Below are 16,796 nucleotides of genomic sequence, written 5' to 3' on the forward strand. Positions count from 1 at the left end.
TGGTTAGATCACAAATGCGACACTGTGTGCAGTTCTGCTCACCATGCTATCAAAAGAACATGATTACATTGGAGAGGGTGTAGAGGGAATGTTGCCTGGGAGGAGAAGTCTCAGTAATAGAGTCATAGTCATAGAGATGTACAGCATGGAAACAGACCCTTTGGTCCAACCCATCCATGCCGACCAGATATCCCAACCCAATCCAGTCCCACCTGCCAGCACCCGGCCCATATCCCTCCAAACCCTTCCTATTCATATACCCATCCAAATGCCTTTTAAATGTTGCAATTGTACCAGCCTCCACCACTTCCTCTGGCAGCTCATTCCATACACGTACCACCCTCCGTGTGAAAAAGTTGCCTCTTAGGTTTCTTTTATATCTTTCCCCTCTCACCCTAAACCTATGCCCTCTACTTCTGGACTCCCCCACCCCAGGGAAAGGACTTGTCTATTTATCCTATCCATGCCCCTCACGATTTTATAAACTTCTATAAGGTCACCCCTCAGCCTCCGACGCTCCAGGAAAAATAGCCCCAGCCTGTTCAGCCTCTCCCTGTAGCTCAGATCCTCCAACCCTGGCAACATCCTTGTAAATCTTTTCTGAACCCTTTCAAGTTTCACAACATCTTTCCAATAGGAAGGAGATCAAAATTGCATGCAATATTCCAACAGTGGCCTAACCAATGTCCTGTACAGCCGCAACATGACCTCCCAACTCCTGTAGTCAGTACTCTGACCAATAAAGGAGAGCATACCGAACGCCTTCTTCACTATCCTATCTATCTGCGACTCTACTTTCAAGGAGCTATGAACCTGCACTTCAAGATCATTTTGTTCAGCAACACCCCCTAGGACCTTGCCATTAAGTGTACAAGTCCTGCTAAGATTTGCTTTCTCAAAATGAGGAAAGACTGGATCAGCTTTGTTTGTTTTCCTTGGAGCAGAGGAGGTGGGGGGTGGCATGGGGGTCTCATTGAGGTATACAAAGTTATCAGAGGTTGAGATAGGGTAGATAGTAAGAATCTCTTCTCCATTGCAGATGTGTCTGAGACCAGAGGGCACAAGTTTAATGTGAGCAGTAAGTGATTTAGAGGTTAGAGGAAACATCTTTTAACTCAGAGAGTAGTAGAAATATAGAATGTGCTACCTGAGAGAGTGATAGAGGCAGACACACACAACATTTAACATGTATCTGGATGAGTACTTAAAATGCTAGAGTGTAGTAGACTGGATCAAGTGCAGATAATGCAAATAGTATAGTTTTGTATTTGTTTGTTGGCATAGACAGAGCCTGTTTCTATTCTGTATGATCTAAATTGTGCAATTCATTTGAATCTTGTACAAATTGCTCCAAACATTTCATCTTCTGATCTGTTGAAATGAATTTTATACCAAAATAACCATGATAAAAATGCATTTGGATTAAAAGATGCACCTTATTTCTTCTTAATAGAGATGAGATATAGCCAAACGTTACAGTGAAAATAATGGTAAGGCTAATGGCATTCGTTATTTATGTGCTAGTTCAACTGAACCTTCAGCCAGGTGCAGTTAATCCATAAAACTCTTAAGTTGCTATCCTCGATGTATCACCCAATGTAAGGTGTTTCTCATTCAGATGTGTTGACTAAAGTGCAGTTCTTGTATTATTTTATAAATATGGACTAAACTTGCTTAGCATGATTATGGTTTGTCCATTTTGATCCAATAGCATGATATATCTTAGTATCAAAAATCTCTTTAGAACTGAAAATTCAATTTAGAAGCGTGGACTTGCATTCCTTCAGCTTTTAAAGATTTTTGATTGGCGATTTTCCTCAAATCTGTTTAAATTTTTTTATCTCTCTGTCAATTAAACATTTTTCTTTGTTTGTTTTGTGGACTAGTAATTCAGAACCCCAGCTCAATATCTAGGGGACAAGGGTTTGGATCTTCCAATAGGAGGTGATGAAATTTGAGTTCCAAAATAAAATTTGGATTTAAAATCTGCTTGATGGTGACCTTGTAACCACTGTCAATAGTTGTAAGAACCCTTTGGAAAAGAAATCTGCCATCCTTTTCCTAGTTTAGCCTACATGTAACTCCAGAGTACAACAGCATTGTTGAGTCATAATTGCCTTCTGGAAAAACACAGCAAATCACAGAAGTTGTATCTAAATAATGGAATGAAACCAGATAGATTACCTGACATTGACCTATGCACTGGAATGACAACAGCAAACACTGATCTACCTCCCAACATCTGTTGGCTTGTGCCACAATTTGGAGAGCCATCCTGTAGGCAAAAACAAATGCCTGATGTAGTCATACTGTCAGAATCATACCTTGGAAACCATGTCTCAGACTCAACATCACTGTCCCAGAAACCTGGATCACCATGCTGAGGTGTGCTCTGTACCACTGGCAGTACTGACCCACGAGGAGGTGACACAGTTGTGTTCAGTCAGGAAGATTTGCCCTAGGAGTCCTCAACATTGACTGACTACAGTCTCCATGAAGTCTCATGGTACAAATCTCTGCTAACTACATACTACCCTCTCTCTCAGCTGATGAATCAGTACTCCTCAATGTTGAGTACCACTTACAGGAAAACACTGAGAGTGATAAGAAAGTAGAGGGGATTATGATACCCATTCCAAAAAAATAGGTTGGTAACAATTATTGACTGAGCTGGCTGAGTCCTAAAGGACCTATCTGCTAAACTGGCAAGCAGTAAGGGAATTGATAATGGAAAAACTTTCTTGACCTCGTCCCCTACCTGTTGCCAGTGTAGAAGCATATGTCCTTAACAATAAAAGTTGGAGTGACCACACACAGTCCTTGTGGTGACAACATCCTGCATTCACATTGACGATGTCCCATGCCATGTGGTGTTGCATTACTACTGTGTTACATGGGGCAGACCACAGCAGATCTAGCAAATCAAACATGGACATGTATGAGGTGCTGTAGGCCATCTTCAGCAGCAGAATTGTATTCAACTACAATCTGTAACCTGGCTTATAACCCACTCTACCATTAACTATGCTTGGAGGTCATTCCTGGTTCAGAGATGAGTATAGGAGGGTGTATCAAGAGCAGTGCCAGGTGTGCTTTTAAAATAAGATATCAATCTGATGAAGCTACAACATGGGCCTACTTGCATGTCAAACAGCAGCCCCATCTGCTCCAGAGATCTGTTAGACCTCTGAACAGATTGAATGGAAAATATTTAAATTCAATGACCATGAAACCATTGTCAATTGTCAGAAAATACCCGTGTGGTTCCCTATTGTCTTTCAGGGAAGGAAATCTGCCATCTTTAGCTGGTCTGGCCTACATGTGACTGCAGATCCACATGAATGTGGTTGACTGAAATGGCCTAGGAAGCCATTCAGTTGTACCAATTGCTACAAAGTCTCAAAAAACAACTGGACAGATTACTTGGCAGTGATCTAAGCACTGGAAAAGACAATAGCAGAAACAGCGATGCCAACCCTGCAAGATCCTCCTCACTAACATCTGGGGGCTAGTGCCAAATTTGTGAGAGCTGTCTCACAGACTAGTCAAGCAACAGCCTGACATAGTCATACTCACAGATTCACACCTTACAAACAGTGTCCCAAAAGCCGCCGTCACCATCTCTAGATATATCCTGCCCCACCGGCGGGACACACCTGGCAGAGGTGGCGGCACAGTGAGATTCAGTCGGAAGGGAGTCACCCTGGGAGTCCTCAACATTGACTCCGGACCCTGTGAAGTTTTGTGGCTTCAGGCTAAACATGGACAAAGAAACCTCCTGCAGATTACCACGTACCATCTTCCCTCAGCTGATGAATCAGTACTCCTCCATGTTGAACAACACTTGGGGGAAACATTGAAGATGGCAAGGGCACAAAATGTACTCTGGCTGGGGGATTACAATGTTCCCCATCAAGATGGCTCAGGCAGCAGTACAACTTGTCAGACCCTAAAGACTGTATCCGCAGAAGGAGGTGAGGGAGCCAACAAGAGAGAAAAACAAAAGCAGAAATAGCTGGAAAAGCTCAGCAGGTCTGGCAGCATCTGTGGAAGGAAATCAGTTATAATGATTTGGGTCGAGTGACCCTTCCTCAGAACTTGACCTGAGACATTAACTCTGATTTCTCATCACATATGCTGCCAGACTTGCTGAGCTTTTCCAGCAGTGTCTGTTTCTGTTTCTGATGTACTGCATCAACAATTCTTTTGGTTTTCCCGAGGGAAAAACATACTTGATTTCATTCTTAACAATCTGCCAGCTGCAGACACAACTGTCCATGGCAGTTTTGGTAAGAGCGACCACTGCACAGTCCTTGTGAAGACAAACTCCTGCCTTCACATTGAGAATAACTTACATTGTGTTGTGTGGTACTACGACTGTCCAAATATGACAGACATGAAACAGATTTAGTAACTCAAGACTGGACCTCCATGAGGTGCTTTGGGCCATCAGCAGCAGCAGAATTGCACTGCAGCACATTCTGTAATATCATGCCCTGGAATATCCCCACTCAACAATTACCATCAAGCCAAGGGATCACTCCTGTGCAGGAGGCCATGTCAGGAGCAGCACCAGGCATACCTGAAGTTGAAGCGTCAAGCTGATGAAACCACCGAACAGGACTGCTTGCTTGCCAAACAGCATTAACCAAGATGGTGAGGGATTAGGACATGCCAACCCAAGCTTGTCCGCTCCACTCACTCTCCTTCATCTTTTCCTCTTTCCGTTCTCTTTTTCTTCCTCTTAGTGCTTTTGTTTTTCCCCTTTGACTCCCCATCCCCAGCGACCTCCACTGATGAATGATCCTGGCTTCTGACGAGTGACGATTCTTAGCCTCCTATAACGATCTCCTGGCCTGGTACAGCGCCCTCTCGGCATGGCACCGTTCTGGTCTGGCGAAGCTTCATCTGACATGGCATGGCAACCTTCCAACTGCCTGTCGGAGCTTTCTGGCAAGGTCGAATGACCTCCCAGCCCAGCGCAGGCCCTCCTCCTGGAAGGGCCTCCTGGCGTGGCATGATAACCTCTGGCCTCCTGCAGCTGCCTCATCCCATAGGGACCTCTGGTGTGGTGTGGTGACCTCCCATCTTGGTGCAGTGACCTCCTGACATGGCTTCCTGCAACAGCCTCCTGATGTGGCGCATCGCTGGCGCAGTTTGGAGCCAGAGCCATGTGCAGACTGGAAGCTAGGTGCCAGCATGGTCTGCTGTACTGTACTATTCTGTAATGCTGGACATTTTATTTCTGTATTGTCTAAAATCTTGTAACAAAAATGCCGAGGTACTTTTATATCTAGGTCGGCACTCTAGTTAGAGTCATAGAATCCCTACCATGTGGAAATAGGCCATTCAGCCCAACAAGTCCACACTGACTTTCCGAAGAGTAATCCACCCAGACCCATTCCCCCTACCCTATCACTCTACATTTACCCCTGACTAATGCACCTAATCTACATATCCCTGAGAACTATGGGAAATTTAGGTTGGCCATTTCACCTAACCTGCAGATGGGAATCATGGGAAGAAACCGGAGCACCTAGAGGAAACGCTCTCAGACATTGGGAGAATATGCAAATTCCACTCAGAGGGTCACCCGAGGCTGGAATCAAACCCGGGTCCCTGGCATTGAGAGGCAGTAGTGCAAACCACTGAGCCACTGTGCCATCCATTGGCGACATATAAACTTTTCACTATACTCATCGAATATATATGACGATAAAGGCTATTCTATTCGACAAGCAGCAAATGATCCAACAATCAGCAGATCAGATATTAGTTCTGCTGACCTGCCACAACCAGTCATGATTGATGGTGGATGATTAAACGACTCTATGGAGAAGGACTCTCCACAAATATCTCCGTCCTCAATCATGAAAGAGCCCAACGCATCAGTGCAAGAGATAAGTCTGAAGCATTCGCAGCAATCTTCAGCCAGAAGTGCTGAGTGGATGATTCATCTTGGCCTCCTCTAGTGGTCCTCTGCATTACCAGTCTTCAGCCAATTTGATTCACTGCACATGATATCAAAAAACAGTTGGAGACACTGGATAATGTAAAAGCTACAAGCTCTGACAACATTCTGGCAATATTACTGAAGATTCCAACAATAGTACTGATGATTTTTGCTCTAGAATTTGCCCCTCTTCTAGCCAAGCCCTTCCAGTGTATTTACAACACAGGTATTAACCCAGCAATGTGAAAAATTACTCACGTATGCCTTGTACATAAAAAGAAGGACTCGTACAACCCGTCCAATTACTGCCCCATCCGTCTACTCTCGATCATCAGTAAAGTGATTGAAAGTGTCATCAAAAGTGCTATCAAGCAGCACCTGGCCAGCAATAACCTGCTCAGTGACACAGAGTTTTGGTTCTGCTCAGCTACAGTCTTGGTTCAAACGTGGACAAAAGAGCTGAATTCCAAAGGTGAGGTGACATCAATGTTGCATTCAACCAAGCATGGCATAAAGGCTTGTCTGAGCAAAAATGAGTATTGGGGCAAACTCTCTGATGGTTGGAATCATACCTGACACACAGGAAGATAGTTGTGGTTGCTGAAGGTCAGTCAATTCATCTCCAGGACATATCTGCAGGAGTTCTTCAGGGTAATGTCCTAGGCCCAGCGATTTTCAGTGGCTTCATCAATGACCTTCCCTCCATCAAAAGGTCCAAAGTGGGAATGTTTGCCGATGATTGCACAATGTTCAGCACCATTTACATCTCCTCAGATAACTGGAGCAGTCCATGTTCAAATGCGCCAACATCTGGGCAATATCCAGGATTGGGCTGATAAGTGGCAAGTAACATTCGCGCTACACAAATGCCAGACTATGACCATCGCCAGTAAGAGACAATCTAACCACCATCCCTTGACATTCAGTGATGTTATTATCACTGAATTGTCCACTATCAACATCCTGGCGGTTATGATTTGCAACTGGACTTGCCACATAAACACAGTAGCTACAAAAGCAGGTCAGAGGCTAGAAATACTGCATTGGATAACCCAACTCCAGACTCCCCAAAGCTTGTCCACCATCTACAAAACATAAGCTGGGAGTGTGATGGAATTCTTCCTACTTGCCAGGATGAGTGCAGCTCCAACAACACTCAGGACGCTTGACACCACCAGGACAAAGCAGCCCACTTGCTTAGCACGACATCCACTCCCTCCACCATCAATGCTCAGTGTGTACTATCTACAAATGCCAAAGTTCACCAAAGATCCTCAGGCAGCATCTTCCAACCCCACAACCACTCCATCTGAAAGGACAAGGGTGGCAGATATATGGAAACATCACCACCTTCAAGTTCCTCTCCAAGCCACTCACCATCCTGACATGAAAATATATCACCATTCCTTCACTGTCTCTAGTCAAAAGCTTGGAGTTCCCTCCCCAGTAGCATTGTGGGTCAACACGCAGCAGGTGGACTACAGCGGTACAAGAAGGCAGTCCATCAAGAGCAACTAAAGAACGAGCAGTAAATGCTGGTTAGCCAGTGATGTAAAAACAATGATTGCAGATGCTGGAAACCAGATTCTGGATTAGTGGTGCTGGAAGAGCACAGCAGTTCAGGCAGCATCCAAGGAGCTTCGAAATCGACATTTCTGGCAAAAGCCCTTCATCAGGAATAAAGGCAGTGAGCCTGAAGCGTGGAGAGATAAGCTAGAGGAGGGTGGGGGTGGGGAGAAAGTGATGTCTACATTCCAGAGATGAGTTTAAAAAAAACACTGCACTCTCCGATGACTTTTGATCATCAGCAAACTGAGGGAAATTATTATCAACAGTGCTATCAAACAATGCTTGTAAAGATATATCCTCACTGATGTTTGGTTTAGGTTCTACCAGGTAAATTTGGCACCTGACCTCCTTAGAGCTGTGTTTCAGACATGGACAAAAGAGCTGAACTCCAGGGGTAAGCTCAGAGTGACTGCTCTTGACATCAAGCAGTATTTGACCAAGCATGTTCAAGAAGCCCTAGTAAAGCTGGAGTCAGTGGGAATAAGGAAAAAGCTTGTCCAAAGGGAGAGATTGTTGTGGTTTTGGAGATCAATCATCCTCCCAGGACATCACTTCATGAGTTCCTCAAATGTTTTATTTTTGTTTTGTTCACCTGTGGTATGTGAGCATCATTGGCTGGGCCACCATTTATTGCCTGTCCCTAGTTGCTCTTGAGAAAGTGGTGGTGAGCCATCTTGAGTAATGTCCTTGACCCAACTGTCTTCAGCTGCTTCATTAATGACCTTTTTCCAACCTAAGATGAGAAGTGATCTTGCTGCTAATCTTACAATGTTCACCATTTAAAATTCCTCAGCTAATGAAGCAGTTACTGTGTTCAACTGCAGCAAGGCTTGGACAACATCTAGGCTTCAGCTCTGTTTGGCACTGGTGATACTTGCCACCAAAGTGCCAGGCAATGACCACCTCCAACAAGAGAGAATCTAACTATCGTCTCTTGAAATGTAATAATGTCGCCAACATTATCAGTTCAATTTGTTACCATTGATCACAAATGGAATTGAACCAGCCATATAAATACTGTGGCTCTAAAAACGGGTCAGAGGCTAAGAATTCTGCAGTGAGTAACTCCCCATTTGTCTCTCTAATGTTAAAAATCACACAATACCACGATACAGTCCAACAGGCTTATTTGAAAGCACTAGCTTGCGGAGCGTTTCTCCTGTATCAGGTAGCTGTGAGATGAAGGACCACCTCTCCAAAAGCTTGTGTTTCCAGATAAACCTGTTGGACTGTAACCTGGTGTTGTGTAATTTTTAACTTTGTCTACCTCAGTCCAACACCGGCATCTCCATACCATGTCTCTTTACAAGGTACATGTCAGTAGTGTGATGGAATACTCTCCTAAATCTGAATCTGAATTATCCTTACTGTGTAAGAATGATCTTGCAGAACCCTTTACTGAGTGAACTTTTCCAAACTTGCAGCTTTCTTTTTGGGCATAGAAGGTGAAAGGAAAATCACAATAATATCAATTTTACATAAGTGTTATCCTATTGAGTTTGAAAGTGCTTTTGATTTTTGATGACTTGTTTCTTTAATATTGGGAAGGAATCCAGTCACTGGTATGTAAGCATGTTTAAAGAAATTGTTTTCATGATCCCCTAATTGTACATTTTTCTCTACAGGGCTGGATGAATGAAATTTCCAATTATGATCCTGAAACCTACCATGCTACAATGACCCATTCTGTCTTCATTCGTCTCGAGGGGACTGTACTAAGGCTGTCAAAACCGAATAAAAATATTTCTCGAAGGGCTTCTTTCAATGAGGCCAAGACAATAGCCACGTACATTAGTCAGAAGATTTATGACATATCAGACAGTAGGGTGAGTGAAGAAGACCTGAAAATATGCAGGTTTGAGGATAATTAAATATACTAACAATGAATAGTTGCAGCTATAGGGGACTGAGGAAGAATAGTGATTTTTTTTTCCCCTCTGTCTTTTCCCCCAATCTGATAACATTACATGCACATCCCATAATACTTGTCTCAGAGACTTTGTTCTCTTTGTGTGTCTGTTTATGTGTATGGGAATTTTTTTAAAAGGTAAAGTTTAAGCTATAGATTCATAAGTTAGCTGTTCATATTTTTTCTTGTCATTGGTTTGTAACAGTTGGATTGCAAACAATAGGTGTTTTCTTGTTGGAAAAATGGGGGATAAAACCAGGTGTGTTATTATTTTAACTTAAAATAGATAAAATTAGACAATTCAGTGATTTGATCAAATTTTCACGTTTGTGATGACACAAGGAATAATGCTGCTTGATTTCCAGCACACTGCTTTGGTGAGTTGTGACGAAACCCAACTTCAGCATATTGAATAATATCTTGCTTTTCCTTTGGCCTCTTAAAATGATAAAGGTAGAAAAATAATTAAATCATTAAGGACTAAGAATGGGAGGCCATCTTAGAATAGGTACACTACAAAAGAGAACCTTGTGGCCAGTCAACTTGAGACCACAACTCTGCAAGCTAATTCCCTTGCCTCTCCATAGCCTTGTAATATTTTTCACTTGTCCAATTTCATTTTGAAGAAATTTTGAGAGAAGTAGAAAAGTAGACCTATCATTAAAAAATGGAACGTGCTTGGAAAAAGGACAAACTCTGATGTAGGACACTGAATTCAATAATTATAAAGTAGGAAAATTAACAGAATCAATTATAAAAAAAGGCAGGTTTTCAATATTTTGTCACTAATAACATTGTAGCGCTTGAGATCAACTGAGTGAAAGCAAAAGTAATTAAGAAATCAAAACCAGCAGGAAGCAAGTGGAAATTCTTCCAGTATCTCATCCTGAGAGGATATGGCATTGCTGAATGTATGCACTTTTATGGTGTCCAGTGTTTCATTGTGCTGTTTCTCAAACCACTAATGTTTTTGAGAAAGCAACTTGCAGAACATAATAACCTACTGTAATCTGGACAACCTGCATACTTTGGTTGAAGCCAAAATCTACACTCTTATCTTATGGGCAGTTATGCAATGTGAGTTTTATGTCTTGTCTGAGAATTTCTCTCTCTTCAACAGAATGGTTATTCAGATATACTTATAATAGAAAGTAATTTTAAGTAACACTAAAATGAAAACATAAAATACAAAGAAATAACATTTATGTTTGACAGGTGCATTTAGTTCCAAAGGATCTGGCTAGGAAAAGAGTATGGAATAAGAAGTACCCTATTTGCATTGAACTTGCCAGGCAAGATGACTTTATGTCAAAGATGGAGGCAGAGACGGAGAACATGGAGGAAAAGCTGCCTGCTGATAAAAATGAAACTGCAATTGAGGAACCAGTGAAATCGTCTGTGTCACAAGAATTTGCAAAGCCAGTTTGCCAAAAGGACCAAGTTTTATATCTTTTTGGAAGGACTGGTAGAGAAAAGGAAGAATGGTTCAGGAGGTTCATTTCAGCTTCAAAATTGAAGGTTGATGCCAAGCGACCAGCCAGTCTAGGAGGCAGTGGCATACCAGGTGAACCAATGTTTTCTACGCTACTGAAATCACAATGGGAGGATATTTTTAACAAGATGTTTATATATGATAACATGTTTTATTCAAGACAAAATGTTAGGGAAAAGTGTACATGTGGGATCATAAGAATCTCAACACAGGTATAGACCACTTGGATCTAGTAGCCTGAGATGCTATTAGTGAACTACTACTTCCCACTATTTTTCTTATACCGTCAGTCTTTTTTTTGTATTGTTGAGGTTAGGGTAGCTTCTATAATCACATGCAGTGGTGTGTTCTATATTCTAATTATGTTTTGCATGAAAATGGTTCTGATAGCCCTGCCTATGATTTTGGGTATTAATTTGAAGTTATTAGTTTACAGTCGACTGGAAATAATCTCTCGAACCCCTCCAGAATTTTTAACACGTATGCTAGTTTCATGCAAAACCCTCATTTTCCTGGTGAATTGAACCCTAATTTTCCAGAATTTTCAACATAATTGTATCCTTTTATATTGGGCAACAGCTTAAAAAATGTGTATTCAATGGTTTCAATAACATTTTAAAAAAATTCTTGCAGTATTCCAACTGTAGTCTATGATCTATATCTTATCCAATTATTCTTTTGAAATCATTGGCATCTAATGAAAGGTAGAATCCTATTTGCCCTTCAGATTTTTCCATCTGTATTCTGGTCTTTAAAATTTGTTTAAGATGTGTGTCAATTTGCTGCTTTGTCCCAACATATCTTACTTCATGTTTGCCAGCATTGAACAGTATTAACAATATTGGTTTACTTTCCTGTCTTGTGATCTGTGTTTAATTTTGTACACCCTCATTAGTGGTTAAATACCAATTTCAGTTATTTCTTGATGACTGATCGAGCAAGCTTATCTTGTGGATAATTGACATACAGAACAAAAGGACTCTGCTTTGGTCCCTTGAATTAGGTGATTTTGGCTAAGGTCCTGTAATTGTACTAATTGTCTCGGAATTGTATTAAAGAAGTTGACCCAGAATCGTATTGTGAAGACCTTAGGTGGAGGTAGCATTAGATTTTATTCTAATGCCCTTAGAGTTGAAAGACCTGCTTACAATCAAAGTCAATGCTTATGCCTGAATAGTCATCACTTGGACAATATCATATCATAATGGCACAAGACAGCAATGAAGTCAAAGTCTTCAGAAGAGAGGAGAAAATGGCTGGAAGATGTTGGTGATGAAAGAGTTGGAAGTTCAAAAATAAACTTTGTAAAGCTGTTAGGAGCAAAACATGTTTATGTTTAGTCATAGAGTTTTCAAATGGGGCAACCTGCCATATTTTCCCTTTACCTTAATAAGAGTTGGGACATCATGTTGAGGTTATAACAGGACTTTGGTGAGGCCTCTTCTGGAGTACAATGTGCACTCTGGTCGCCCTGCTATAGCAAGGATATTGTTAAATGAAGAGAGTTTAGAAAAGATTTGCCAGGGTGTTGCCAGGAGTGGAGGGTTTGAGTTACAAAAATAGGTTGGATACGCTAGGACTTCTTTTCACTGGAGCACAGGAGATTAAGGGGTGACCTTTATAACGGTTTATAAAATGATGAGTGGCATAAATAAGGTGAATGGCAAGGGTCTTTTCCCTAGAGTGGAGGCCAAAGCTAGGGGGCATATTATTAAGGTGAAAGGAGAAAATTTTAAAAAGTATATAAAGGACAACTTTTTTTTTACAAAGTGGTTCGTGTGTGGAATGAACTGCTAGAGGAAGTGGTGGATGTGGGTACAGTTACAGTGTTTAAAAGACATTTGGATAAATATATAAATAGGAAAGGTTTAGAGGGATATGTGCAAAATGCAGACCAGTCAGGCTAGTTTATTTTGGGAACATGGTTTGTATGGACTGGTTGGACCGAAGGGTCAATTCCTGAGGATCTAAAATCTAGATTTAGGCTGTTTTCAGGAGCAATCATTTAATACATGCCCTTACTAACAACAAAGTGGCGTCTTAATGCAAGTAACATAACAAAATGACTTCTAGGCTGCAAATTGACAATTCTGATTAAAATAGCTATTAACCCTGCTAAAAGCTGCATTCCTGAACTAACTGAACCAAAGATTAGCAGACCATGCTTCCTTCACAGTATGGAATTAACTAAGCTAGATAGGACATTACTAACCATCTTAGCTAACCTTGGAGATGCAGGTGCCAAGAGATAAAATGCACAAAACAAACTCAGTTCCCAGGAAATATCATTGGCTTAACCTTATGTCTCTAATTTTATTACATTTTATTGGATTTGCTCTGTTATTAAGGCTGTACTATTCCTGAAGAACCATATAAAAGTTGTCTTTGTTTTAAGCCATTTGCACAGTTTCTCCAAGGAACACAGAAGTGTTTAACCTCTGTGTTGCTGGACAACCTGAGCCTGGCCGTGATAACAAAGTGTGAGATCTTGCAGAACCAGACCAAATTGCTAGTGTTTATTTGACCAATCGTGGAACCGAGGGATCCCTTCCATGGGTCGACATCTTCATCTGGTGCCATGATGCGGATTCAGTTTGGATGGATTATGGACAGCAGTGTAAGAGCCTTGAGTCCTCCACTATTGAGTGTTGAGGAATCAGCCGGCCAGACGTGAGTATTTCATATCTGTCTGGTTTTCCTCTCATTCAAGTAGCGGTTGACCTGACCTTTCGTTGTCTATCTTCTCAATCCAGCCCAAAGAGGATCGGTCTTGGTAAGAATAGGGTCGGAGACCCGAAAAAAACAAAAGGGAAGAAAGAAAGAGAGAAGGTCGAGGACCTTTATGGAGTTGGGGACTCCACCTAACAGATCGGGGACCTGAGCACAGAGTTCGGAGGTGGATCGCGGATCCGAATAGGTCGGGGACCCAAAAACAAAAAGCGAGAGAAGGTCAAGGACATTTACAGAGTCAGGGACTTCCACTAACAGGTCAGGGACCTGAGCACAGAGTCAGGAGATTCTGGTCGATTGGATTGGCACTGTCTAAATTGATTCCTAAATTGTTCTCTGAAAGACAAAACAAAGATTTATTATAATGAAACTGCAGGATTTTAGAATGTTGACAATGTTTTGCAGAAATCATTAGTCTTGGTTGTCAGATTGTTAATTAGTGAAAGTTTTACACCTAGATTATCTTCTCTGTTGTATCTGTTCGGCTTGCCTTGTCTTGCTTTGCTGCTTTGTCTTGTTTGTTTTGGTGTTTGTTCTTTGTTTATGAAATGGTGGTTGCTACTTTTGTCATGTTAAAAAAAAAGAAACTTGGCCAGTATACAATTCTTGCACACTTGGTAAAGCAGCTATGTTCCACAGCTAAGATTTATGAGGGTAGAACTCCCTAACTTTGACTTCTGGAATATGTGTGTGTGTGTGTGTGTGTGAGAGAGAGAGAGAGAGAATTAGTGCCATTTCCCTGCAGCTTGCAGAAATTTTAACCCTTTCAGATTCGGTTTAGATGCACATTTGCTTTTTGGTGATTCATTGTTTGTGTTTTGATCCCTGGAGCTCAAGATCCGAGACTGTTTTGGATTTGATTTGCATTTTGGGAATTTAACATGATTTCTTTTAAGGTTAAGGATCCTTCAGTGATTATGAAATGAAATGAAATATTAACCCTTGTTCTTCTTACAGGCCATGACTGCCCTACTGTCAGTTTCTAACTAATCACTTTTGTGCTTACATGAAAGCCAATCTTATTAAATTTCAAATCAGTTTAATATGGAGGAAGACAACATTATAATGTTTAAAAAGTCTTCTCCTTTTATTCTGCACCATTTGACATCAGTATAAACTTGCTCTCAAATTCCCCATAATTTCATGCTACTGCCAAAGATCATTTTCACCCCTCTCACCCCAACGTGTTGTACTAATGAAAGAATTGACTAAAGGAAGTAAAGCAGTCGCACTCACCCTGGGACTCAGCTGCAGAATCATTCTGTTCCAGGATGAGAGCAGGTCTTTGCTCAATTTAAGTTATAATCTAAGCCTAACATTGAGGAAAATCACTTCTGACTTTAACATTTGCTCATTGAGTGGTGGAATTGCATGAACCTTCTTTCATTTTGTTAAATTTTGTAAAACTGCAAGTGTAAAGATAGATCCAAAATATCCCAAACCAACAGCATTGTTTTCAGAAAAATAATATTAGCAGATTTAATTTTTGTTTCAGACTCGTTTGTTTCCACTTACTTTTAAGAATGCTGTGTTTCTTTGGTGATTATGGTGTGCCAGTTGTGGCTTTATTTTATATCAATTCCTCTCCCTCAATGACAATTGAAGTTTCAGTTCAGCATAACGTTGTGATAAATCATGTAACAAAATTAATGTCCTATGGTTAATATCTGTGTCTTTGGATTCGGCCATTATTTGTGTATTAGACGTTTTCTTATTATCATGTGAGTAGACAAGATCTTTTAAGGCAGCTGCAGTCATTTCACGACCTTATAGCATTGTAAATGAGTAATGACTGGTCAGGACCGCTTAAGGAACCTAATCTTGGATTTAAATTAAGGGATTAGAGCCAGGTAATTATAGTGGATTTCAGAGTTGGAAGCTGTGTGTATTTTACATTTTAAATACTGAATACTGAATAAATGAATTTCGAGTTTATATTGATGACTTTTAAAATGTCTTAGTCACTTGTTGAGTTTCCACCTCTGAATTACAGATAATGATTATTTTATTTATTATTTTTAATAATCAATTGTATTAGCCCTGAATCACAAAATCAGAATTAATGGCAGGATCGCTTGGTTTTGTCAGTGACCTGTCTCATTGCCTCATGGTCAATTTGAAGCATGGCTGTATTAATTCGTTGCTAACTAAAGAAAGGAAAGGTACCTTACTGGCCACTTGAAGGAATTCTGTATGTGATTGGGGGATAGAGGTATATATAGAACTCCTGAAAGCTGGGAGGTGACTGTGAATGGGTATATGGAGAAAAAAGGGACATGAGATGAAAAAATAAAAGGGACATGAGAAACAGTGTAAGGCCACTAAGGTTGAGGAATATACAAACAGGGTTAAAGCAACAATACTGTAAAATAAAAATCTTAGGCTCGGGATTACGAGTAGAATCTATGTCTGGCATACCGACCCTATTTGAGGATAGGGATGAGGATGGGGATTTTGTCCCTGGATACCTGCTGAGCCGCTAACATCTCCTGATTGTCCCCTGCACCCCCACCCCGTTATTACAAACCTTTCCTTTTTTTCGAAAATGAAGCATTCAGTCTTCATAACCGATATTATGGGGATGAGTGGCCTGTGCCATCCTAAACCAGGGCCCATCCTGGCAATCAGAGCAATGTTCATGAACCAAATCGGCTTAATTTGTTAAATATGCCCAAGAGTGATACGAATGTAAATGCAGCAAAATTCTGGGAGTAGCCTGAATACGAATGGCTTGTGTTGCAAGGCTGAAATATGTGGCTATCTGTCTGACGGAAGTAATATACAATTGAAAACTAATCAAGAAGCTCAACAACATAGGGTTGTTTAACCCTATGCTTTTGCAATGCTTTCTACCTGGGGTCACCGACATGATACAGACAAATAGTACAAACTAGTCCACGAATTTCCAGTCACAAATGAGGTGAACAGTGACCCACTGTTTTGGAGCCTTGTGGGGACATAGACGATTTTTAACCCCCATGGGGCAGTGTTCTCATAATGCTCTTTTGTCCAGTTTGACAGTTATCAAGATGTTCGGCTCGTGCTGAGAAAACTGATACAGTTTCCAAAGTAGTGGGCAGGTGGATGCAGCTGCCAAGCAGGCAGCCTTACACCCCAAACTTCTGGTTCCATTAGGTCCCCAG

The 16,796-nt window shown here is 41.2% G+C and overlaps 1 protein-coding gene across 3 annotated transcripts in view; it reads left to right on the plus strand.

The window, feature by feature from the left end:
* tex2 (testis expressed 2) overlaps positions 1-16,796 on the plus strand; it is a 141,358-nt gene that overhangs the window by 70,571 nt on the left and 53,991 nt on the right. For all 3 annotated transcript variants that reach the window (XM_072558895.1, XM_072558896.1, XM_072558894.1), the window contains exons 3-4: positions 9,148-9,348; positions 10,647-10,995. In XM_072558895.1, the coding sequence (XP_072414996.1) occupies positions 9,148-9,348; positions 10,647-10,995 (550 nt within the window). The remainder of the gene's footprint in view (positions 1-9,147; positions 9,349-10,646; positions 10,996-16,796) is intronic.

The sequence above is a fragment of the Chiloscyllium punctatum genome, chromosome 39, assembly GCF_047496795.1.
Source record: "Chiloscyllium punctatum isolate Juve2018m chromosome 39, sChiPun1.3, whole genome shotgun sequence".
Classification (NCBI taxonomy): Eukaryota; Metazoa; Chordata; class Chondrichthyes; order Orectolobiformes; family Hemiscylliidae; genus Chiloscyllium; species Chiloscyllium punctatum.